This window comes from Eschrichtius robustus, chromosome 3 (assembly GCF_028021215.1).
Source record: "Eschrichtius robustus isolate mEscRob2 chromosome 3, mEscRob2.pri, whole genome shotgun sequence".
NCBI classification, from domain to species: Eukaryota; Metazoa; Chordata; class Mammalia; order Artiodactyla; family Eschrichtiidae; genus Eschrichtius; species Eschrichtius robustus.
In genome coordinates, this window is record NC_090826.1 from 27,070,703 (window position 1) to 27,094,916 (window position 24,214).

General features: G+C 43.1%; 1 protein-coding gene across 2 annotated transcripts in view; it reads right to left on the reverse strand.

Moving 5' to 3' along the window:
* The window catches only part of CSMD2 (CUB and Sushi multiple domains 2), a 645,193-nt gene that overhangs the window by 227,962 nt on the left and 393,017 nt on the right, over positions 1-24,214 (reverse strand). For both annotated transcript variants that reach the window (XM_068537861.1, XM_068537860.1), the window contains exons 14-15: positions 14,418-14,744; positions 10,315-10,509 (exon numbers count right to left, since the gene is read on the reverse strand). In XM_068537861.1, the coding sequence (XP_068393962.1) occupies positions 10,315-10,509; positions 14,418-14,744 (522 nt within the window). The remainder of the gene's footprint in view (positions 1-10,314; positions 10,510-14,417; positions 14,745-24,214) is intronic.

A 24,214-nucleotide genomic window follows, 5' to 3' on the forward strand; every position in this document is an offset into this window, starting at 1 on the left:
TGAGAGTGAAACTCCTGTTTTTAAGCCACTGAGATTCTGCGGTTGTTTGTTAGTACAGTCTAACCTCGCCCACCCTGATAAGGCACCTCCCTCCCTGAGACCGATAACGAGGCCATTGATCACCACCAGCACCAAAGCCGCTGCCACTGTCACCACCACGGCCGTGGACTGAGAGCCCGCTCCTGTCACACGCTGAGCTTCACGTGTCTATCATGTTTGATCTTCACAAAACACAAACCCTGTGAGGCGGGTGCTATTATTTACTCCATTTTACAGCTAAGAAAGCGGAGGCTTATGGAGATTAAGTAATTAGCCCTTGCTAACTAGGGTTAGCAAGTGGTAGAACTTGGATTCAGACCTAGGAAGACAGCATAAAACCAGAGATCATACCCTAAGCAGCACCCCAGTTTTAAAAGAAACCCTGCTTCCTTGGGATCCCCTTACTGCGGTGCTACAAGATGCCCAAAATGCGCTGAACAAGACTGGAAAGGAAAGGGGATAAGGAGCTACCAACACTCCTATCTCTGCAAATTTTTGCAAATTTCCCCAAGTAATCAGTCTCATAAAACATAGCCAAATGTACCACACCTTTCCTCTCTCAATTCTGTAACCTTCCTGAAAATATCTAAAAGAATTGTCAAGCATTCTTAATAGTAAATTATATTAGAAAGTTTAACAAAGAAGACAAAAGAATAATAATGATGTTAATAGTAGACAACTCATACTGATGACTTATGATGCTACCTGCTTTACACATGTTATCTCATTAAAAAAAAATTTTTTTTTATTGTGGTAAAAGTCACACAATATAAACCATACTATTTTAACCATATTTAACTGTTCAGTTCAGTGGCACTAAGTATATTCACACTGTTGTGCAACTCTCACCATCATCCATCTCCTGGATTTTTCACCTTCCTAAACTGAAACTCTGTCCCCATTAAACACTAACCCCTCATGCCTCCTCCCCACGCCCTCCACCCTCCTGCCCCTGGCATCTACCAAGGTATTTTCTGTCTCTATGACTTTGACTATTCTAGGTACTTCGTATAAGTGGAATCAAACAGTATTTGTCTGCACCTAATGTATGTTGGAATGCATTTTTAACTTAATATATGTCCTGCAAACAGACTGTACCTTCTTTTTTTTCCCCCTGTGCTATACAGTAGGCCCTCAGCAGCCATCTACTTCATACATAGTAGTGTACATACATCAATCCCAATCTCCCAGTCCATCCCACCCAATCCATCCCACGTGTTATCTCATTTAAATGTGCACAGCATTTATGAAGCTATCCCCATTTTACAGAGGAGAAAACTGAGGCTAAGTAGGCTGATAGACTAGATCAAGAGCTAATAAAGTTAGAGCAGAGATTTAACCTCAAGACCTCTGTCTCCAAATCCCCCTGCAGCACATAATAGCACGACAACCACAGCTGATAGGTATGAGCTCACTGCTATTGAGTTTACTATGTGTTGGGCTTAATGTGGATTATCCTTGTGACAATTGCAACATTAAAAGGTATATAACCATTATTATCCTGATTTTATAGGCGGGGATTATTATCCCATTTTCAGTAAGTTGAGGCTTGGAGAAACTGAGAAATTACATAGCACCTCTATCAAACATTGAAAGCATAAATTGCCTATAGGTATTGTTATTTCCTGAGTAACCTGTTTTCAAAACCCATCCATCCATGGCACTGAAACTACTAATACTTTGCTCTACTCTTCCAGACCTTGGAGGTGGGGAGGGGCATGCCTGCTGCGATGTGCCTGGGTCCCCAGGCAGGCACAGAGCCTCAGAAGAGAGTGGGGATTCTTTCTTGGCTCCCATTCAGCACAGGCCCAGCCTCTTTGGCTGCTGGACTGCGATGTTGTCACTCACTTTGCAGGAAGCCATAAGTCACAGAGTCACCGTTGCCCGACAAGGCTACTCTCTATTCAGTCATATACATCAAGAAAGCCCTGTCTAAACTTTCCAGAGAAGGAAACTCAAATCTTTCCTTTGGTGGCCACCATTTGTTTTCTTTCTCTGCTGTGTCGTTTTATCACTTTGGCTAGTTCCTCTCTTCTCTGCTCAGGTGATTGGCAAACAACCTCTCCATTTATTCAGTCCTTCACTCTCTCTAGTTAATCTTCATATCCCAGGGTGGTGGTTGCCAGGCAGGGAGAAGGAGGGGAGGATTCCTAAGTGCAGTGTCTCTTTAACATTTGAGACAATGCTCAACCTCCCTCTTACTGAGAAAATAAATACAAATCAAAACTATACTGAGAAATTATTTCTCATCCATCAGGTAGGGAAAATGCAAAAAGTCTGATGACTCGTGAAGCCAAGGGAGAGCAGGAATTCTAGTACTTTCCTGCTGGACATGCAAAAGAGCACAAACCCTACACAGGGAAATTTGGTAGCATCCAGCAAAATTCATAGGCATTTATTCTCTCACCCAGCAACTCTACTTCTAGAACTCTGTCCTAAAGATACACTGGCAAAAATATGCAAAGACATATATATGTACCAGGCTACATAACGCAGTACTATTTATAACAGCCAAAGAATGGAAACAGCCAGAATGCTCAGCAATAGGGAGCTGACTAAATGAATTGGGGCAATCAACAACATGGACTATTTATGCAGCTATAAAACAAGAATAAGGATTATTCTATATAATGTCATGGAGTGGTCCCCAGAATATTTTATTAAGTGAATAAAAGCAAGATACAGCAGTAAAAGCAAGGGTAATGATTCCATTTATCTAAGAAAAGGGTGGGAGACACACACATATTTTCTCATATTAACAATCAATGAAAGGGCAAACTCAAAATGCAAAAGATTACCTATGGATGGAGGGAGGGGCCAGGGTAGAGAGGATAGAGGTAGAAGTTAGACTTTCTCAGAATATACCTTCTTTTAGAGGTTTAGCTTTGGAACTATGTAAATATTTTACCTAATGAAAAAAGATTTAAATCTGATAAGCAATTTCTCAAAACTTAAAAGCAGTGTAAAATAAATGAATATAATACTGTATCAGCTGTTAGCATAATCATACATGAAGAAACCAGTTAAAGAGATTTTAAAACACAGTAATTTGATAGTCCATCCCTAGTAGGATGTACAGACAAGAAGAATTGAAAGGAAAAACACAAAAACGATTTTCAGTAATCGTATTGCTGTTGGTAGTACTGGTATTGCAATTTGAGACTCCTGGGTGTATATTAAGGAATGGGAAATTATGTTGGTGTTGAGAACTGGGATTACCAGCAAGAGTGAAAGAAGATAAAGATATGACATCAAGGAAGTTCAGTGAAAAAGAAAAAATGTTCTTACATTTGAAATGAAATGAACCCATGATGCATTTTATCTTTCAAAAAATATTTCTTAGCTCTGTTCATTGAAAAGGCTTAGAAATAAGGACCTACTCAATAGTAATAAGCAGAGCCAGTGCCCAGATTCTGCATATCATTTCTCACTAAAAGGAACCAGGACTCCTTGGAGAAACAGCTGATTTTAGGTCAGGGACAGAAAACGTACAAGATGAGGTTGGGCCAATTTCAAAAGGCTCCCGCCGGCCAATGGGACAATTTGAGCGTTGACTACAGTAATAACTGCAATGGATTTAAATGCATAAAATATGTTTCAATCCTTTGGATTGTAATGATATTAAAAAAACGTTCAACTTTGGAAGACGTTAGAGTCAACCCATTAATACGAAAACTGGTAAATAAAGGAAAATAATTAAGTATTTCTCCTGTCTTTCCTGTATGAACTATACCTCAGGGTAACCAAATAGTTGATCAGGGCAAGTTTTCTGTAAGTATTCCAGCTTATAAAAGAAGAGATAGAATGTTACCATTTTGTAATCTCTAGGCTATGAAAACTGATGGCTCCTAACATCACCCAAAGAGAAACAACTAGACATTACATGCATCTGATAGAGGCACAGAGCCCTGCCTATAAAATATTCTGGCCAAACACCAGAACCTGAATCTGATTAGGCTTCTAGACCTTACTGCCAATTAAAGGAAATATAAGAGAGAGAGGATCATGTTGAGCAACCTCCTAGGGACGTAATCGCCAAAATTCAGACTGCAGGAGACTCCTCAGGATAAACAACCTGGCCTCCCCAACAAAAATATCGCAAGAGGGTGGGCAGACACCTACAGATTAAAAAGGACTTGAGACATATCAGCTTCCCTAGGGCTCTGACTTTTTAAAAAATACTATGAAAGAAAGGGTTAGATAGATAATCATGGAAACTTGATTGTATTAAGTAATTATTTTCATAATTTTAAAATAGCATGGTGGTTCTGTTTTAAGGAGTTCTTTTCATCCATTAGAAATATACACTAAAATGTTGTGCATGAAATATTATGCCTGATATTTGCTTCACAATAATCCCAGAGCAGGGTAATGGTGGGAGATACTGGTAATGCAGAGGGTATGAATGAAATGAAATAGGCCATGAGTTTATAATTGTTGAAGCCAGGTGATGGGTACATGGGGTTCGCTATACTATTCTCTCTGTTTGAAATTTTCCATTAAAATTGTTAGGGTGAAAAGAAGGATATACACATAGATACACACACACACACACACACACACGTGCACACACGGAAAAGACAAAAAAAGAGGAGAGGGTCCTGCCTTGAACAGGGAGAAGAATTCAGCAATAAGACAAAAGAGGTACCCAGTGCCTTATCTCAGTGCCTGGCACAGAGTAGGTGCTCAATAAATAGTTTGTGGAAGGAACGAAATACTGCATTTTGTGCCTCCTCAAATTCATAGGTTGAAACCTTAACTCCCATATGACTGGCTTTGGAGATGGGCCTTTAAGGACATAACGACAGTGAAATGAGGGCACAAGGGAGGGACCTAATCCAAAAGGACCGGTGTCCTTACAAGAAGAAGAAACATCAGGAGTGCATGTACACAGAGAAAAAGGCCATGTGAGGAGACAGCAAGAAGATGGCCATCTGCTAGCTAAGGAGAGAGGTGTCGGGAGAAAGCAACCCTGCTGGCTCCTTGATCTTGGACCTCCAGTACCCTGAACCATGAGAAAACACATTTCTGTTGTTTATGTCACCCAGTTTGTGGTATGTTGTTATGGCAGCATGAGATGGCTAATGCGCTGGGCTTCTGATGAGGGGCTGGTGTCCCCTGTGAGGGAGGATCCACCTCTCCTGACCTTGGATGCTATAGTTGTACGAGGCAAAGGGCAGATGGGGGTGGTGATGGAATAGAGTGATGCCGGGAACTCGTGCTCCCTGAGCCCTCACAAGCCGCATGCTAATTGATATGTGCTTCTGCTTTTCCTGTATGTTCACCCTCACAGCAAACTTTAAGGTGGGTACTGGCGTTAGCCTCATTTCCTAGTTGAGGAAATGGGTACAGAGGGCTTAGGTAACTGGTCCAGAAACACAGAGCAGGGAAGCAGCAGAGCCAGGATTTAAACACAGGCAGTCTGGCTCCAGAGCCTCCATTTCTAACCACTATGGGTGGACGCGGGAATGCCCCCCCCCCCCCCCCGACTACTGCCCTCAAAGGGGTCTCAGTGTGAATATCTAGAAGCAGTGGAAGCTTTTTCCTTGACTCCCTCCAGCGCTGCCTCCCCACTACCCGCCCCATACCCCTCACCACCTATCCTCCACCATACTGTGGTAGAACAAAAGGAGAATGAACTTTGGAGTCAGACCGCATTTGGTGGTTCAAAGTGATCATTTGGTATCAAAATATCTGGATTTGAATCCTGACTCTCCCATTCACTTAGCTGTGTGATCTTGGTCAAGTTACTTAGCCACTCTGTGCTTCAGTTTCCTTATCTGTGAAGTGAGGATCATAACAGTACCTCCCCTGTAGGGTCGTCATGAAGATGTAATAGAACAATGTATGTAAAGCACTTGGCCTAGTATTTAGCACATAGTTAAGTGCTCAATTATTACTAGCTGCGTAATCGCAGGCAAGTCAATTCACCTTGCTGGTTTGCAGATTTCTCATGCATAGAGCATAATAATCTTTCTCACAAGAGTGACAAGAAGATTAAATGAAATAATGTTAGAAACGCAGTAACTACCCTTCTTCCTCAGAGGCCTAAATGAACTACCACCATCACTTAGACTCCTCTTGTGGGAGTGGGGAGAACTGACCTTTCTTTTTTAGAAGACTTTTAAAAAAAATTATAAAAATAACACATTTATTTTACATACAGAGAGAAAAAAACGTGGACGTGTCTACACCAATGTGTTAACACCATTTTTCTCTGGGGAGTGGGATTAGGAAATGAATATTTCCACTTTAACTTTATTTGCACTTGCGTATTGTTTACATTTTTTACAACTACCAAGTATTACTCTAAAAATGAAAATACATACTCACTGTAGATAATTTATCTCGTTTTTTTCCATGTATTTCTTTTAAACAGCATATTTTTTTAAACCCAGTTTGAGAGTCTTTGTCTTCTAATAGGGAGTTTAATTACTTTATTATCATAACTGATATGTTTGTCTTACTGCTGTCAAGTTCTGATGCTTCCACATGGTGTCCTATTTCCTTTGTCTTTTGTGATAGGCAATATGTTTCCTTTTGTTTTAATTTTCTACTGGGATATGGAAAGTAGAAAACCTGCTTTTCATCCTATTTGTGGATGCTTTTAAGTCTTTTACAAATATGTTTGAAATTATATTCTCTCTAGTGATATAATTCAAGAAAAATACAGTAACGGGGTAGCCAAGAGCCTGGGTTTGGGGTCTGGTTCTGTCACTTACAAGCTGGGAGGACCGTGGGCAAGTGACTTAGCTTCTCTGTGCTTTAATGGGACAATAACAACACCTGCTACCTAGACTGGTACCTGGCTGAAATGAGGTGACACCTGTAAACCACCTACCATAGTGATGTATAATTAGTTCGTTCTTCCTTAAAAGAGACAAGGAAGAGATGAATGCCGGGGTGAGAACTGTGCGTTCCTTTGTAGCTGTTTCACTACTTGGAAGTCTTTCTTAGGAAATTTCTGATTTTAAACATATGGATCCCTTATGTCCTCTGTTCTGTAGATCAGGGGTCAGAAAACTACAGCCCAGGGGCCAAATCCGACCCATTCATTTCTGTTTTGTCAAAGCTGTTTTTGCATAACGATGGCAGAGTTGAGGGGAGATCTTAGGGCCCTCAAAGCTGAAAACACTTCCTAGCTAGCCCTTTAAGAAAAAGTTTGCCGACTTCTGCTTTAGATCAGCCAGATGATCATCCTTCTTTCTAAATTTAGGAGAAGAAGCCATTTTCTCCCTTGTCCTTTTATAGCCTCTCAAAAGCTAAGAGGCTCTTAGCATATATTAAAAGATTTTTTAAAAGATCATTAGCTTCCACATTTAATTGTCCACAAGGTGGGGATACTTAATCAAAAACAAAACTAGAAAAAATGGAAAGACAAAGATGCTGATTACAGAGCAGGGTTCTTCCAAGGCTCAACACAGGAGGGAAAGGGGCCAAGGAGGGGCCAGATTCCAGGAGCTTCTTACCCTGTCTGCTCTACGGTTTCAAGTCCAGAATTGGTCACCCTAGGTGCTGTCCGGCTCTCACTCTGGCCCTCTAATCTGCTGCTCCCCAGGTCTCCGGAAACCAGGTTGGCATCAAATGCCCATCATTCTAGGAAGACTGAGCAGACTCCCCTTGTGCCAAGTCAGCATCTCTCCAACAGGCTGCCCCCTTATTTCTGGTTGTCCACTGTCCCCCAACCTAAGCATTTTCCCCTCCAGGGACAGAATGAATGAGACAGCTCTAATTTCAAAATTAAGACTCAGTCTATGAAACAGTGAACCGCTTTAAGGTCCTTTAATGAAGGTCGAGTTCTCTTGCACATGCACTAATGGTCTGGAGTGGTTCACTGCACCGGCAGAACTATGGTCTAGGAGGACCTGATTCAGGAAAGTGGATGGTGGGGAGGAGGATTCTGTAGTTACCAAGTCCTGATGCCTCTCAGGGGGGTCAAATCCACCGGGACTGAGCCCCCGCAGGCTCAGGGGCACCGTGGCCTGGGCTTCTGCCCCGGAAGTCCTATAGTCTTGGTTGGGAGATAGGGCCAAGACTCGTGGAACTGGTAAAGAAAAATGTAGTCATGGTGAGACCAAGTATCTGATAGAGTGGTCCGGCGGTGCCCCATAGAGCAAGGGAACCAGGAGGAAGGAGAGATCAGGTGAGTGGGAGACAGCAGGGAAGATGTCCTGGATGAGATGGACCACGAGGAAAACCAAAGAAGTCAGAGGAGGTTGACTTGAGAGCATGAGGGAGAATGAGGGGCCCAGCTTGAAGGAAAGGTGAGACCACTGACCGACAAGCCCCCAGACCCTGGGCTCTGCCTCACCCCCAAACAACCCCATCAGACACGCGTGGTTACGCCCCTGCTGCCGCCGAGGGAGCTACCCAACCCATCGGGTCCACAACTGGGAGGGGGCAAAGATAGGAGTTTCACGGTTCCCTGACACCAAAGCTTATGCTGTTTCCAAAAGTGCTCACTCTGCTGGGTAAAAACAGCAGAGGAGGTTGTGTGGACGTGGTTGGGTGACCGCGGGGGGCAGGAAGACGCCTGTTTGTGTCACGATTGGAACAGGCACCTGGAAGGATGAACCCACCCCGTGATCCCCCGAAGTGGACCAACATGCATCTGATGGTGTCAGGGATGGTTAAAATCAGGTGAATATCATGCTCACAGCCAACACTGACTGAGCGCTGCCTCTCTGCCAGGCACTGCTCCAGGAGCGATGCTTGCTCACGACCACCCTGTGAGGGGGCTCCCATTATGAACTGCACTTTACAGATGGGGCAGCTGAGGCACAGAGAAGTCAAGTCACTTGGCCCCGGCGACTCAGCGGGTAAGTTTCAGGGAGGAGACAAAAGGCAGCCTGGTGAGAGTCAGGGCTCTGGAGGCCATGAAGGAGGCTCTAACCTAGTTAAAAGGTCATTCATTCATTCATTCATTCAGTGATTGATCAACCAGTATTGACTGAGCATCTAGCAGGCATCAAACAATATGCCAGCTGTGGGGATACGAGGCCAAGGAAGATTCCCTAACCTCACAGAGCTTACACACCAGCAAGAGCATGGCTAACACTTACGCTAGGAACTCACTCTCTGCCAGGAAGTGCCCTTTACACGTGCATCTCATTATCATCTCCCCACTTGTTTTTTAGCTGAAAAAAAAAAAAAAACCAAACCAGAGGCTTAGAGGGAAAAAGGCGACTCACCAGGATTCCAGCCCAGGTCCCTCTGACTCGACGGCCCACCTTGACGCCGCCTCGGGCCCTGTGCCCTTGGTGGTCTCTCCTCCCCGCTCCCCCTGCCTGTCAGCTCTGGGGCAGCGGTCGCCCTGAGGCACGCCCCCTTGCTGCTCTGCTCTCCCGTCCTTCCTCCTTGCTGGCCAGGGTGCTCGGGTTTGGGTCTGGGGACTGTGTATGGAGAGGTCCCTTAGGTCGCTACCCTCTGTCCATCACGCGAGGTAAGAGGAAGGCGCTTTCTGGGTCCCAGAAGCAGGGAACTGCAGCCCTTGCCTCCACCGTCACTGCCTTCAAGGGGTCTGTGGGAGACTCACTTTCCACCCATTATTCACAAGCATATATCGAGGGCCTATTCTGTGCCAGGCATTGTGCTTGGTGCACAAGTTTTACATAATTCCTGCCCTTAAGAAGCTTAATTTGTGTTTTCCATGCCTGCAGCTGGGGGGACCAGATGGCTAGTCTCTGAAACTGAATCAAAACCTGTCTGCGTGGCAAGGCAGGACCGAGGAGACACCATAACAACCCCTGTGCTTGCTTCAAGCTGTGTCTTTTTTCTGGCTGGTCTGCCCCTAGTCTCCTGGAGATTCACTGCAAGGATATCAAGGCAGCATTTAACAGGGACACCAAGGCCAAGCCGGGGAGATGTCCCAGGGAATTGGGGGAAATTAGCATGTGGAGAAGGAAAGAGTGGCCGGCAGCTTGAAAGACATGCAAACTCACAGCTCTGCCAACACTGCTTCAGGCTGATGGAGCCCCTGTGCAGGAGCTGGGAGCAGGGCTCCTAATGGCTGTGATATTGAGAGCATTCCCAGTTGAAAGAAGAGGTGTTTTCGATGCCTGACAGTCTAGAACCAGCGTTTCTCCTGTTTAATCTCTGGTTATAATTCAAATTTCTGTGCATTGTGGTTCTGTAAAGCCCTGGCCATTCCGGCGTGAGGGCGAGAGGGTGGTCCCATGTCCTGGGAGAAGAGGACGACTGGGGTTTGGGCCACTCGGTCCCCCTCCTCAGCCTCTCTGGCTGACAGCCCCGGTCCCCGGCCCGGCAGGCACGCACCTTCACACCGCAGCACGGCACTGTTCCAGACCACGCTGCCCTCCTTCAGGATGCAGGTGATGGTCTCTGAACCCTGAGTCCCGAGGAAGCCTTCATCGCAGAGGAAGGAGATGGAGCTTCCCAGCTGGAGGCTGTCACCAAACCGTTTGCCGTTTACTGGAACGCCCGGATCTGGACACTCATTGTGTCGAAAAGCTGTGTGGATAAGGGTCAGGGATGGGGTTAGACAGAGCTGGCGTGCAGATGGACCCCCAAAGAAACTAAGCTTCACTATCATGGTCAATCCTAGACCTCCCCCACTTCCCCAAGAGCCTGGCATGCTGGGGGGAGAGCTACATACCCTAGAACCACACCGGGCATAAAGCAGGTACTTGTTAAACTTGATCTCCTGCCTTCCTGAGCACCTAATCCAACTTCATTCTATAGCACATTTATAGATCAGGCAGGGGGTTGTTTCTCCTGTTGGCTCATTTATACCAAATAATGATTCTGTGACTTAGGTATTAGTACCCCAGTTTACAAATAAGGAAACTGACGCTCAACATGGTTAAGGAGCAGATCTGTGTCCTCAATGTCAAATCCATTCCGTGCGTCCCTACCTTCAGACAGCTATGGGATCATTTATGTTGCAGGTGAACCGGGCTCTAAATCCTGTGACACTAATAGATACAAAGCAGCATAAAGTAGGTGCCCTGGAATTAACCCTGTCTGAAGCCATTCCCTTCATTTCCTTGCCCCTTGTCAGGCTGCCTCTCACTCTGCCCAGGCAATTGATAGTACCATGGCGGGGGGTGGGGGGGGGCGGGAGGAAAGAGTCAGAACACTTGTGGGTTTAATCAAGCTCTGCCTCTTATTAGTTACATGGTTCTGGGTAACTTATGTAATCTTGCTGAGCCTCTGTTTCCTAACCTATAAAATGGGCCATTCTGAGATAGGAATAACATGAAACTTGATTTGAATTTGCAAGTGGCGAATGCTTGGTAAACACCTGACAGGTGGTCAGTACCCCTTAAGTCTGTGTTCCCTTTCTTCTTCCTGTTCCCAACCTTCCTCCAACAGGGGTGCCCAGTTCTCACACTCGAGTCCGAGGCCACGCCCTATTTGCATCCCTGCTGTTTTAAGGACGGTGGCTTCCCAGTGGAGACGAGGCTCCACGGCTGCAAGGGCGTGGGCCACTTTAGAGGCCTCTGAGATTCCCTAGTGATTGAAACACTTGCACAGTCAGAAACAGAAGCAGCCCTGGAGGCTGTCAGATCATCTTGCTGGAAGCAAACCTGGCGATCCTTCCTACTGAAGCTGGGCTGAGGGAGCATCTGACACAGAGATGATCTGGATGATCCCAGCTGAGCCCCGACCCCCTTCCCTCTGAAATGCAAGCTTAAGTCAGCCCAGACATCAGTCTCCCAACCTTTCCTCATTAGGAACTTATGACCATGAGCTTGCCCTCACATTTAGAAACATGGGGTGGGAAGAAAAGTGGCACTTGGGGCCCAGAAGTCCAGGCGTTTGTCTATTCAAAACCCTATCAGTCACACAGACACACAGATAACACAGACACAGACACAGACACACACGTGTACACACTGAGCAGGGATATGGAGCTATTTCCAATACTTTGAAGCAAATGCTCTAAGTCAAGGATTTAAATACTGCCCAGATCTACCCATGTACCTTTTCAATCTGTTTCCTGGCAAGTGAAAAGGGACAGATTTAGCTTAGGAAGTTTCTGTTGTGGGGTTGGCAGTGATGCCCGCAGGATGCTCCCACAGTAGGTGCTCAGTAAAAAGCAGCTACTCTCATCTTTGAACAAAATACTCACATGGAAGAAAGATTAGGTTTCCTCTAAGGAGCTCTGGAGGTGGAAACGGGATCCCTGAGCCTTGTTACAGGGACACGGATTTCAGGTCATCATGAGGGGAAGCCCCGAGTGCTCTCTAACTGTGGAGAGAGCTGTTTTGTGGGGGATGCAAGCTCCCTGACACTGGGCAAATTCCAGCTCTTCCCAGATGATCGTCAGTTGGGACGTGACTGAGGAGATGCATGTCCTGCGGGGGAGACTACACTAGTTCCCAAACACTTGCCCATGGACTGTGGTTTCACTAGCTACATCAGAATCACCCCCAGAAGCCTGTAAAAAATGTAGATTCTAGGGCCTCACTCCTTAGAGATTTTGATTCATCAGGTCTACGATGGGGCTCAGATTTTTAAAAGTTATTGCTACCTATCCAACCCACTCTATCTGTACAAATGCACAGAAAATTATCTGTAATGTCTGTAATAGTGTTCACCAAATATTGGCAAGAATCATCTCTGGGTGGGGGGATCTAGGGTGGTAGTCAGCATTTCTTCCTTGACCTGCCCCTGTTTTTTGACTACTGACGTATTGGATGTGTATCATTTTTACAACGATGGAGGAACCTTCGAGAGGAATGCTGGGTAAGAGCCTGATCATTCGGGTTTGCTGCTTTCTGCCTCTTCCTCCTGAGGATTTGGCATTTGCTCCTGTCCTGGAAAGTGGGGACCTACTGGGATATGGTTTTCCTCGGAGACTATGGGTATTTGTTTTTGACCCAGGTCCTCCATCGGTGTATCCACATCTGCTTTGAACCTGTAGAGTCCTCGGCCCTCCCCATCCTGGATAAGTGGGCTTCCTTGGGACAGCTCTTACCCTTCTTTTTCCCACTCCCACTTCCCAGGAGGGAAGAAAGATCATTCAGCCATTCATGGATCTTTCCATCCAATAAACATTTACTGATCCTCACCATGTACCAGACCCTGCACTGGGCAGAGGGCATAGAAAGATAAGTAATACATACCCCCATCTTTCCAGAGCTCATGACCTCATGGGAAATTAGGGATGAGGACAGATAAACTAAAAGCCAGTGCCGCACTGCTAGACTGGGAAGATTAGGGAAGACAGAACTGGACTCTGCTTCCTCCTGCCCACAGATGATGGGAAGACGAGTGCCCTGGAGGAGGCATCCCTGGGAAGATGGCTTGTTTCTATCAAGTCCGGCATCCTGAAGAAGGTGTTGAGGGAAATATCAGGGAAGGGCTTTAGCTTGGAATCTGGGGTCCCCAATGACCCCTGTTTGGCACTTATTGTCTTCAGCTCAACTAGACCCTGGGGACAGATGGGACAAGGAAGCAAGACCTCTCTGCCAAGGGTGGGAGGGGGGCTGGGCGGAGATCAGTTCTATCCGAAAGTGCCAGAGGGATAAGCGCTGCGTGTGTGCTGGGTGCGTGGGGCGGAGCTTGAATTGGGGACTTGCATTTCACAAGCGGCCTCTGGGAAAGGATCTAGTTAATCTGCTCAGACGGACCCAGCCTCAGCCCTCTCTGAAGATTTGCCATTGGCCAAGTTCACTGGGTCTGTAGCTGGTTCTGCCCTGAACAGCACCTCTTGCTACCTTTGCCGCTTGCTGTTTCTACTCTCCAAGCTTCTGCCCCGCCCAACCCCCCGAGACACAGAAACGACAATAATCACAGCTGAGCTTCAGTTTGTTTCTAGAGAAGGGGCCAAGGGTTAAAACTGGAGGTGACAACTTTGGGACTGTGGCCCTGAGAGGGGCCATGAGGAAATGCCCCGAGAGTTGGCTCTAATGAGTCTCAGAGCCAAACAGAAACACTGCTCTAGACTTCTGTTTCTGATTTGCCTATGGGAGTGGGAACTGGCAAAGCAAAGCGTGAGCAGCCCCACGGGGGATACATGAAGTCGGCAGTGAGTAGGCGTCCGAGGACTTGGGGGAGCACATCGGAGAGGCGTCCGTAGCTAGAAGAGGATGGGGAGGGCTTGCTCTCCCTTGGGCCCTTCCTGGTTCTAGCTGGGCCTTCTAGGAGGGGGAGGGTGGGAGGGAGAAATGGGGCCCCAGGCTCCTTTCACATTATATGGCACATTCATAGGAAATAAATGCCCAAAAGCGAGTGACGCCACAGAAAAGAACGCTTTCCGCTTTTCCCTTCATGCTGGATCCCCATGCCTGGCTCCGCAGCCCCGCAAGGCTTTTGGAACGTGCCCACCCACATCAACACTCCTCTGCTGACGCCCCCTCCACAGGACATCCCCAGAGGGACGGTCAGCTGAGGACACAGGCTGGACTCACTAGTAAAGGTGATGTTGAAGCCCCTCTTCCCCGTGGAGTGGTCGGTCTGGAACTCAAGACGGGCCATGTGGCCGCTGCTTGTGATGGAGGAGGGGAGTTGGTTTCCCGAGAAGGTGCCCAGGACTGGGGCCTCAGCCGTGGCCCCATCCTTGATGACCAGGAAGTCAAACTGAGGCTCCACATCAATGTCATTGAAGGCCAGGTGGATGCGGCTCTCGGGCCGCGCGAGGATAAGCCAGACGCAGTGGAGGTGGTTGCTGTAGTCCTCTGGGTAGTTAGGTGACAGGACGACCCCAGAGGGGCTGGTGAAGTTGAAGAAGCAGGAAACTGCAAGAGAAGAGCCATGGAGGTCAGTGAGCACCCCTGGTATTGTGCCTGGGCCCCTGAGGGCTGGCGGGGGAGCGTTTCTTAGTCTAAGAGCAACAGAGAGAAAGGGTGACACGAGGGCTGGGCTGGACCTGCTGGGCTCTGAGCTCTAGGTGGGAGACATGATGGGTTCCATGCCACACGTGGTGTTGGGAAGGGTCCCTCTGGCAAGCCACAGACAAGGTGGAGCTGGTCCTCTCCTGGCCCTCTCTCCGTTTCGGTGAGCCCACCCCAGGCAGGGTCTGCATGCTTCTCGGTCCCTTGCGTTGGGGAGAAAAACCACCATTCAAGCTTAAATGTAGACCCAGTGCCTGGCTCCTTTTAGCTGGTGGTGATCCCCCAGGTGGTAACCAGAGTGGAGATATTCCAAGTCCATTTCTATCTTTTAAACATTTTTAGTGGGGAAATGATAGGTGTGCCCCTGGGGATTCTGCCAGCCTCGAAGCTACAAAACTATGCTAAGGAGGCGCTAGGTAGGCACCATCTTTCAGAGCCCAGAGTTTTGGAAGAAACTGGGGGAGAGAGGTGACCAGCATCTTATCTTGAGGCCCTGCATACATTCCAAGGATCGACTCTTCTGAAAATCTTTATTTTAAACCCTTTCCATGCCAGTAACTAACAGACCCTGGAACAAGGCTGAGGCAAAGCAAAGTGCTATAAATGGAAAAACAAACACACAAACACTAAACCAAAATTAAAAAGAAAAATAACAGAATGAAAAAAACTTTGCAACAAATATGCCAAAGGGCAACTATCAATATTGAATTAGAGCTTTTATAATTGTATAAGAACATCACCAAGATGACCAAAGCGGATTCATATGAGAGAAAATAGGATTAATATGAAAACACAGTCCATTTCACTAGAAAAAAAAAAAAAAAACAACCCATACTGTTGTGGCTTCATGAAAACTCATATGTATATATTGCCAGTTGCACAGTAAAGTTGATACAATCCTTTTGGAAGGGAGTGTATGCATTCTTATCAGCAGCCACAACACTATTCAAATATTCTGACTCAGTAATCTCTAGGAATTAATTAAAAAGAAAAAGAGCCACATGGACAAAGATGTTTACAGTGACATAATTTTATTACAGAGGAAAAAATGTGAACAACCTACATGTCAGCCCAATAATGCGAGGTAAATTATAGCCTTTAATGTGGTGCAGTTTGAACACAATCATTAAAGTGATAAATATGACCCTGTAGAAAGAAGAATGTTAAACATTTTAAAGTAAAACAGTACATCATAAAATTATACGCATGCTTTGGATTATAGCTATTAAATACTTACTTATATATGGGTAAAGACTGGACATGAGCCCCCAAATAAAAATTGTATTAGAGTAAAAGGTTTGGGGGTGATATTTTTTCAAAATGAAAGCAATATTTAATTTTTCTGACTGCAAAAATGATATAGGCTCATTGAAACATTTTTTAATATATAAAAGTGTAAAGAAGGTAAAAACGAATATGGACAAACATTTAAGTGCCTTTATAACATTTATAGTGATGTTTGGTATTAATTATATTGAAATTAAAGTAAGTATAATATTTGACTTATTAATTATAATGAAGCTAAGGTGAAAAATAATAATAAAATCATGTTTGCAAAAGAAAAAAAAAAAACACAAAACAAAGGGATTGGTGATTCCTTCCGTTGAGTGTCTCTTTCCTCTGCCTGACTCTACGCACCTTCCCCTTTTCTGCATTAGGTATTACTTTTTCAACCTGCTACTCAAAGCCCTCCCATCAAATTCAGCAAAGTGAACCTGGTCTCGAGGACACATTCAGTCTCATCCCTATAATCTCTGTATTTTATAAGTATTGAAAGTTTGAGTCAAGGGGAGAGAAGGACATGAAAAAGCTTTTAGGCAACACAAGGTATAGTTAATAGTAATTACCATTGTATATTATTGGGCGTTTACTAAGTACAGGCACTGTTCTAAGCACTTTCATCAATTACTCAATTTAACTGTCACAATAACGGCATGAGGTAGGTACTGTTATTAACCCCATTTAAAGATGAAGACACTGCGGCACACAGAGATTAAGTAGCTTGCCAGAGCTGCGCGGCCAGTAGATGGTAGCAGCGAGTTCAAATCCAAGCAAATCCATGCAAATTCAAATCCACCTGACTCCACGGGCCAAGCCCTTAGCCACCCAGCAACACCATCTCCCAGTATGAGAACAGTACTGCTCACTAAGTCTAATAGTGGAGTCCTTGGGGGTGTTTTTAGAATCTGTTAAAGATTCATCTGTTAACCCCAAGCATTATATCAGCCCTGAACTGGAGGTTCCAGGCTGGACACAGATGCCCCCACACAGCTATCCCATCTATGGCTTTGTGGTAGTCCAGCTGGAAGCATAATACAAATAATGAGGAATCTGAAACCAACAAAGACCACTACCTTGAAGACAGAAGGGGAAAAACCACATGGCCTGTCTACCAGCAGAACAACATCAAGGTGGACCAAAGACAAAGAGAAGCTCTACGATTTCAAAGGCACTGAAAGCATGAGAACAAATGGATTTGCTGCAGAGAATTTAATTAACATCACCTGAGTCCCCACCCCGACTCCATCACTCTGTCACGTTTTTTTCTTTATACCCTTTATCCAGAGTTGCCATGTTGTAAAGCTCCAGGGGCACCATTTTGAGCAGCTATATATGGCAGCTCTACCTATCGCTCTCTAAAATTACCTTGTTCACTTGTTTGTTTATGGTCTGTCCCTCCCTCTCCCCAGCACACACACATGTAATCCACAAGGGCAGAAATCTTGTCTGTTTGATTTCTCTGAATCCCTATGGCTCCCACAATGCCTGGTACATTGTTGGTGCTCAATCAATATTTGCTGAATGACTCAATGAGCATTTAATGGTTGATACCATCTGAAGAGATGGTGACATGGATACGCGTGCCTCACATCCCCATCCCGTTCCAAGCCCCAACCAAAAGAACTGACCAAAGTCTGTAAAAATAGGAGGATACCTGTGTTAGCTCTGGAAACATGGAAAAAATACTCTGCTGTGATCCTCAATGTATGTCTCTTAGACACAGTACAGATCTGTCCCTAAATAATTTAGAGTAGAAAAGAGTATGAGCCAGCCAAATTGTTAAAGAGCAAAGACAACAGAAACCGCTTCCAGTATCAAAGACCTCAAAAAGTATATTATCCATACGACACTAAAGAAATACGTGAAGATGTTTTCAACCCAACCAAGAGATGAATCAAAATGCAGAACTCAAGTATGAGAAAGTTATGCTTAATAAAAAATGAAAAAGATTGGTGATAAGCAAATAAACAATATAGTAAAGAATCTAAATAATTGCTATAAACATAGTTACAAAATAGACTGCAAGTGTAACAAATATTTGTTGGAAGAGAAGATAAAAGATATCACTCCTGCCCAAACCCCAGGGTAAAATATTGCAGATTATTCTGATGTAAAGTATAAAGTTGAAGCAAGGAGATATGCTAATTTCCTCATTTTGTAAGAAATTCTGTTATATAGTTTCTGTGGTTAATTAGAGAAATATAGGTTAGAGTGTGTCTTTAAAGATGTTAAGTGTAATTAGTAATAGACTATAAAGTATCTTATCTTCAAAATTACCAAAGGGGAAAAAGCAAAGCAGTCAATTTAGCAAAAAAATGGATTCAAAGGAAACAACAAGGAATCATAAAGAGGGGAAATGTAAAGTAAGATGCTAAAAAAGGGGGAAAAAGACAAAACATCATTTATGATAGTAAACTTATACAGGTTTATCTGTCTTAGAAAAATATAACTTTCATTTTGGGAAAAGACACACAACTTAAAGTGACTCAGAATAGTCAAGAATAAGGAAATGGGCCAAGATAGCTCAGACTTCAGATTAGAAGAGTGTTACAATTTACCAATGCCCAGGCCCCAAAGATTCCTGTTTATTTGGTGGAGTGCACCCAGGGCATCAGAGGTTCTAAAAGCTTCCGGGTGATCCTGATGTGCAGCCAGGGTTTGAGAACTACTGGCGAAGGCAAATGCAAACCACAAAAAAAGGAGTTTTAATACTAATATCAGACCCTTGGATGTTATAATATCACACCAGACTCTTGATGATTCTTTTTTTTCAGTCCAAGAGTCCTCTGGACTGCTACCAAGAGACATTTCCTCTTGCACCTGGAAAGAGATGGCGCTGATAAACTGACACTAATAGAACAGAAATGTGGCCCTGAAAAGCTCAGTTTTCTATCCCAAGGTATAATTCAGACTTGTTACAATGAGGGCAGGAAAAGGGAGTGTGCATTGTCCAACAAAGGTCTAATCTCTCTCACTCTGGAAAATTAGGTTTACATATTACAGTAGAATGTTTCTGTTGGAGAATAGAATTTGCTTCTCAGTGTCCCAAATGAGGATAACAAAACGTATTGTGATTGGATCTCATCACTATCAATCACCCAGGTAAAAGAGAAAGATGAGGTACCCTCTCCCTTTGGAAGCAGTTACCACGTTGTGCTCATGGATCTTGACCTTGGATAAGCCTTTAAATGGTTCAGACTTTTGAAAAATAATAAAGGTGGAAACCTCATTACCAAATGGATGTATCATTACTGTGTATAATATTGGATTATTATTCAATAGGACCTTGAGTAAGAAATAAAAGTTTTGTTGAAAAATCCTCTTTTACTATCTTTTCCTCAGGTGTTGTCACTGCTAGTTTCAGTGCTTTCAAAATGATAATTCAGTTACTAGGGACCCAATGAGACAAAACAAAATCTCAAATCCAAAGATGACATTTAAAAAATGGATGACGTGCACATTCCAAAATGAAGATATGACAGTTATGAAACATTTGGCCCCAAAGCGCTGAAACAGACAAAATAAACTAATTTAAGCACAGTGGTTAAGAATTCGCCTGCCAATGCAGGGGACATGGGTTTGAGCCCTGGTCCAGGAAGATCCCACATGCCGCAGAGCAACTAAGCCCACGCACCACAACTACTAAGCTTGTGCTCTGGAGCCCGTGAGGCACAACTACTGAAGCCCATGCACCTAGAGCCCGTGCTCCGCAACAAGAGAAACCACCACAATGAGAAGTCTGTGCACTGCAACGAAGAGTAGCCCCAGCTCACCGCAACTAAAGAAAGCCCATGTGCAACAACGAAGACCCAATGCAGCCAAAAATAAATAAATAAAATTTAAAAAACCCCCAAAAACGTAAGGGTTGGAGAAAAATATACTAATCTGCAGTCAAAAGTAAATAAAGTGAATCTGTAAAATACTATGAGTGTGTATATGCTATATGAAACTCTGTAACCTTCAAACAAGGAACACCACCTTCTTCACAAATGCCCTTGGAATATTACAGAAATGGACCCTATATTGGGCTACAAAGAATTCTCCATAAACTCCTCTACAAAGCAAAAACTGTTGGGACACATTTTCTATTCACAGTGCAAATAAACTACAAAGCAATAATAAAAGAATGACTACGAACCTGCAGCCTGCGAAAAGGAGACCCCAAACACAGTAAGTTAAACAAAATGAGAAGACAGAGAACTATGCAGCAGATGAAGGAGCGAGGTAAAAACCCACCAGACCAAACAAATGAAGAGGAAATAGCCAGTCTACCTGAAAAAGATTTCAGAGTAATGAGAGTCAAGATGATCCAAAATCTTGGAAACAGAATGGAGAAAATACAAGAAACATTTAACAGGACCTAGAAAAACTAAAGAGCAAACAAACAATGATGAACAACACAATAAATGAAATTAAAAATTCTCTAGAAGGAATCAATAGCAGAATAACTGAGGAAGAAGAATGGATAAGTGACCTGGAAGATAAAATAGTGGAAATAACTACCACAGAGCACAATAAAGAGAAAAGAATGAAAAGAATTGAGGACAGTCTCAGAGACCTCTGGGGCAACATTAAATGCACCAACATTCAAATTATAGGGGTACCAGAAGAAGAAGAGAAAAAAAAAAAGGGACTGAGAAAACATCTGAAGAGATTATAGTTGAAAACTTCCCTAATATGGGAAAGGAAATAGACAATCAAATCCAGGAAGTGCAGAGAGTCCCATACAGGATAAATCCAAGGAGAAACAGGCCAAGACACATATTAATCAAACTATCAAAAATTAAATACAAAGAAAAAATACTAAAAGCAGTAAGGGAAAAGAAACAAATAACATACAAGGGAACCCCCATAAGGTTAACAGCTGATCTTTCAGCAGAAACTCTGCAAGACAGAAGGGAGTGGCAGGACATATTTAGAGTGATGAAAGGGAAAAACCTACAACCAAGATTACTCTACCCAGCAAGGATCTCATTTAGATTTGACAGAGAAATTAAAACCTTTACAGGCAAGCAAAAGCTAAGAGAATTCAGCACCACCAAACCAGCTTTACAACAAACGCTAAAGGAACTTCTCTAGGCAGGAAACACAAGAGAAGGAAAAGACCTACAATAACAAACCCAAAACAATTAAGAAAACGGTAATAGGAACATACATATCAATAATTACCTTAAATGTAAATGGATTAAATGCTCCCACCAAAAGACACAGACTGGCTGAATGGATACAGAAACAAGACCTGTATATATGCTGTCTACAAGAGACCCACTTCAGACCTAGGGACACATACAGACTGAAAATGAGGGGATGGAAAAAGATATTCCATACAAATGGAAATCAAAAGAAAGCTCGAGTAGCAATTGTCATATCAGACAAAATAGACTTTAAAATAAAGACTATTACAAGAAACAAAGGACACTACATAATGATCAAGGGATCAATCAAAGAAGAAGATATAGCAATTGTAAATATTTATGCCCCCAACATAGGAGTACCTCAATACATAAGGCAAATGCTAACAGCCATAAAAGGGAAAATCGACAGTAACACAATCATAGTAGGGGACTTTAACACCCCACTTTCACCAATGGACAAATCAACCAAAATGAAAATAAATAAGGAAACACAAGCTTTAAATGACACATTAAACAAGATGGACTTAAATGATATTTGTAGGACATTCCATCCAAAACCAACAGAATACACTTTTTTCTCAAGTGCTCATGGAACATTCTCCAGGATAGATCATATCTTGCGTCACAAACCAAGCCTTGGTAAATTTAAGAAAATTGAAATCGTATCAAGTATCTTTTCTGAACACATGCTATGAGACTATATATCAATTACAGTAAAAAAACTGTAAGAAATACAAACACATGGAGGCTAAAGAATACACTACTAAATAAGCAAGAGATCACTGAAGAAATCAAAGAGGAAATAAAAAAATACCTAGAAACAAATGACAATGAAAACATGATGACCCAAAACCAATGGGATGCAGCAAAAGCAGTTCCAAAAGGGAAGTTTATAGCAATACAATCCTACTGCAAGAAAAAAGAAACATCTCAAATAAAAAATCTAACCTTACATCTAAAGCAATTAGAGAAAGAACAGAAAAACCCCAAAGTTAGCAGAAGGAAAGAAATAATAGAGGTCAGATCAGAAATAAATGAAAAAGAAATGAAGGAAACAATAGCAAAGATCAAGAACTAAAAGCTGGTTCTTTGAGAAGATAGACAAAATTGATAAACCATTAGCCAGACTCATCAAGAAAAAGAGGGAGAGGATTCAAATCCATAAAATTAGAAATGAAAATGGAGAAGTAACAACCGACACTGCAGAAATACAAAGGATCATTAGAGATTACTACAAGCAACTGTATGCCAATAAAATGGACAACCTGGAAGAAATGGACAAATTCTTAGAAACGCACAACCTTCTGAGACTGAACCAGGAAGAAATAGAAAATATAAACAGACCAATCACAAGCACTGAAATGAGACTGTGATTAAAAATCTTCCAACAAACAAAAGCCCAGGACCAGATGGCTTCACTGGTGAATTCTATCAAACATTTAGAGAAAGCTAACACCTATCCTTCTCAAACTCTTCCAAAATAAAGCAGAGGAAGGAACACGCCCAAACTCATTCTACGAGGCCACCATCACCCTGATACCAAAACCAGACAAAGATGTCACAAAGAAAGAAAACTAGAGGCCAATATCACTGATAAATATAGATGCAAAAATCCTCAACAAAATACTAGCAAACAGAATCCAACACCACATTAAAAGGATCATATACCATGATCAAGTGGGGTTTATCCCAAGAATGCAAGGATTCTTCAATATATGCAAATCAATTAGTGTGATAAACCATATTAACAAACTGAAGAAGAAAAACCATATGATCATCTCAATAGATGCAGAGAAAGCTTTCAACAAAATTCAACACCCATTTATGATAAAAACCTTCCAGAAAGTAGGCATAGAGGGAACTTACCTCAACATAATAAAGACCATATATGACAAACCCACAGCCAACATCATTCTCAATGGTGAAAAACTGAAACCATTTCCTCAAAGATCAGGAACAAGACAAGGTTGTCGACTCTCACCACTATTATTCAACATAGTTTTGGAAGTTTTAGTCACAGCAATCAGAGAAGAAAAAGAAATAAAAGGAATCCAAATTGGAAAAGAAGAAGTAAAGCTGTCACTGTTTGCAGATGACATGATACTATACATAGAGAATCCTAAAGAGGCTACCAGAAAACTACTAGAGCTAATCAATGAATTTGGCAAAGTAGCAGGATACAAAATTAATGCACAGAAATCTCTTGCATTCCTATACACTAACGATGAAAAATCTGAAAGAGAAATTAAGGGAACACTCCCATTTACCATTGCAACAAAAAGAATAAAATACCTAGGAGTAAACCTACCTAAGGAGACAAAAGACCTGTATGCAGAAAACTATAAGACACTGATGAAAGATATTAAAGATGATACAAACAGATAGAGAGATATACCATGTTCTTGGATTGGAAGAATCAACATTGTGAAAATGACAATGAATACTACCCAAAGCAATCTACAGATTCAAAGCAATTCCTATCAAACTACCAATGGCATTTTTCACAGAACTAGAACAAAAAATTTCACAATTTGTATGGAAACACAAAAGACCCCGAATAGCCAAAGCAATCTTGAGAAAGAAAAACGGAGCTGGAGGAATCAGGCCCTGACTTCAGACTATACTACAAACTACAGTAATCAAGACAGTATGGTAGTGGCATAAAAACAGAAATATAGAGCAATGGAACAGGATAGAAAGCCCAGAGATAAACCCACGCGCATATGGCCACCTTATTTTTGATAAAGGAGGCAAGAATATACAGTGGAGAAAAGACAGCCTCTCCAATAAGTGGTGCTGGGAAAACTGGACAGCTACATGTAAAAGAATGAAATTAGGAACACTCCCTAACACCATACACAAAAGTAAACTCAAAATGGATTAAAGACCTAAATGTAAGGTTGGACACTATAAAACTCTTAGGCGAAAACATAGGCAGAACACTCTATGACATAAATC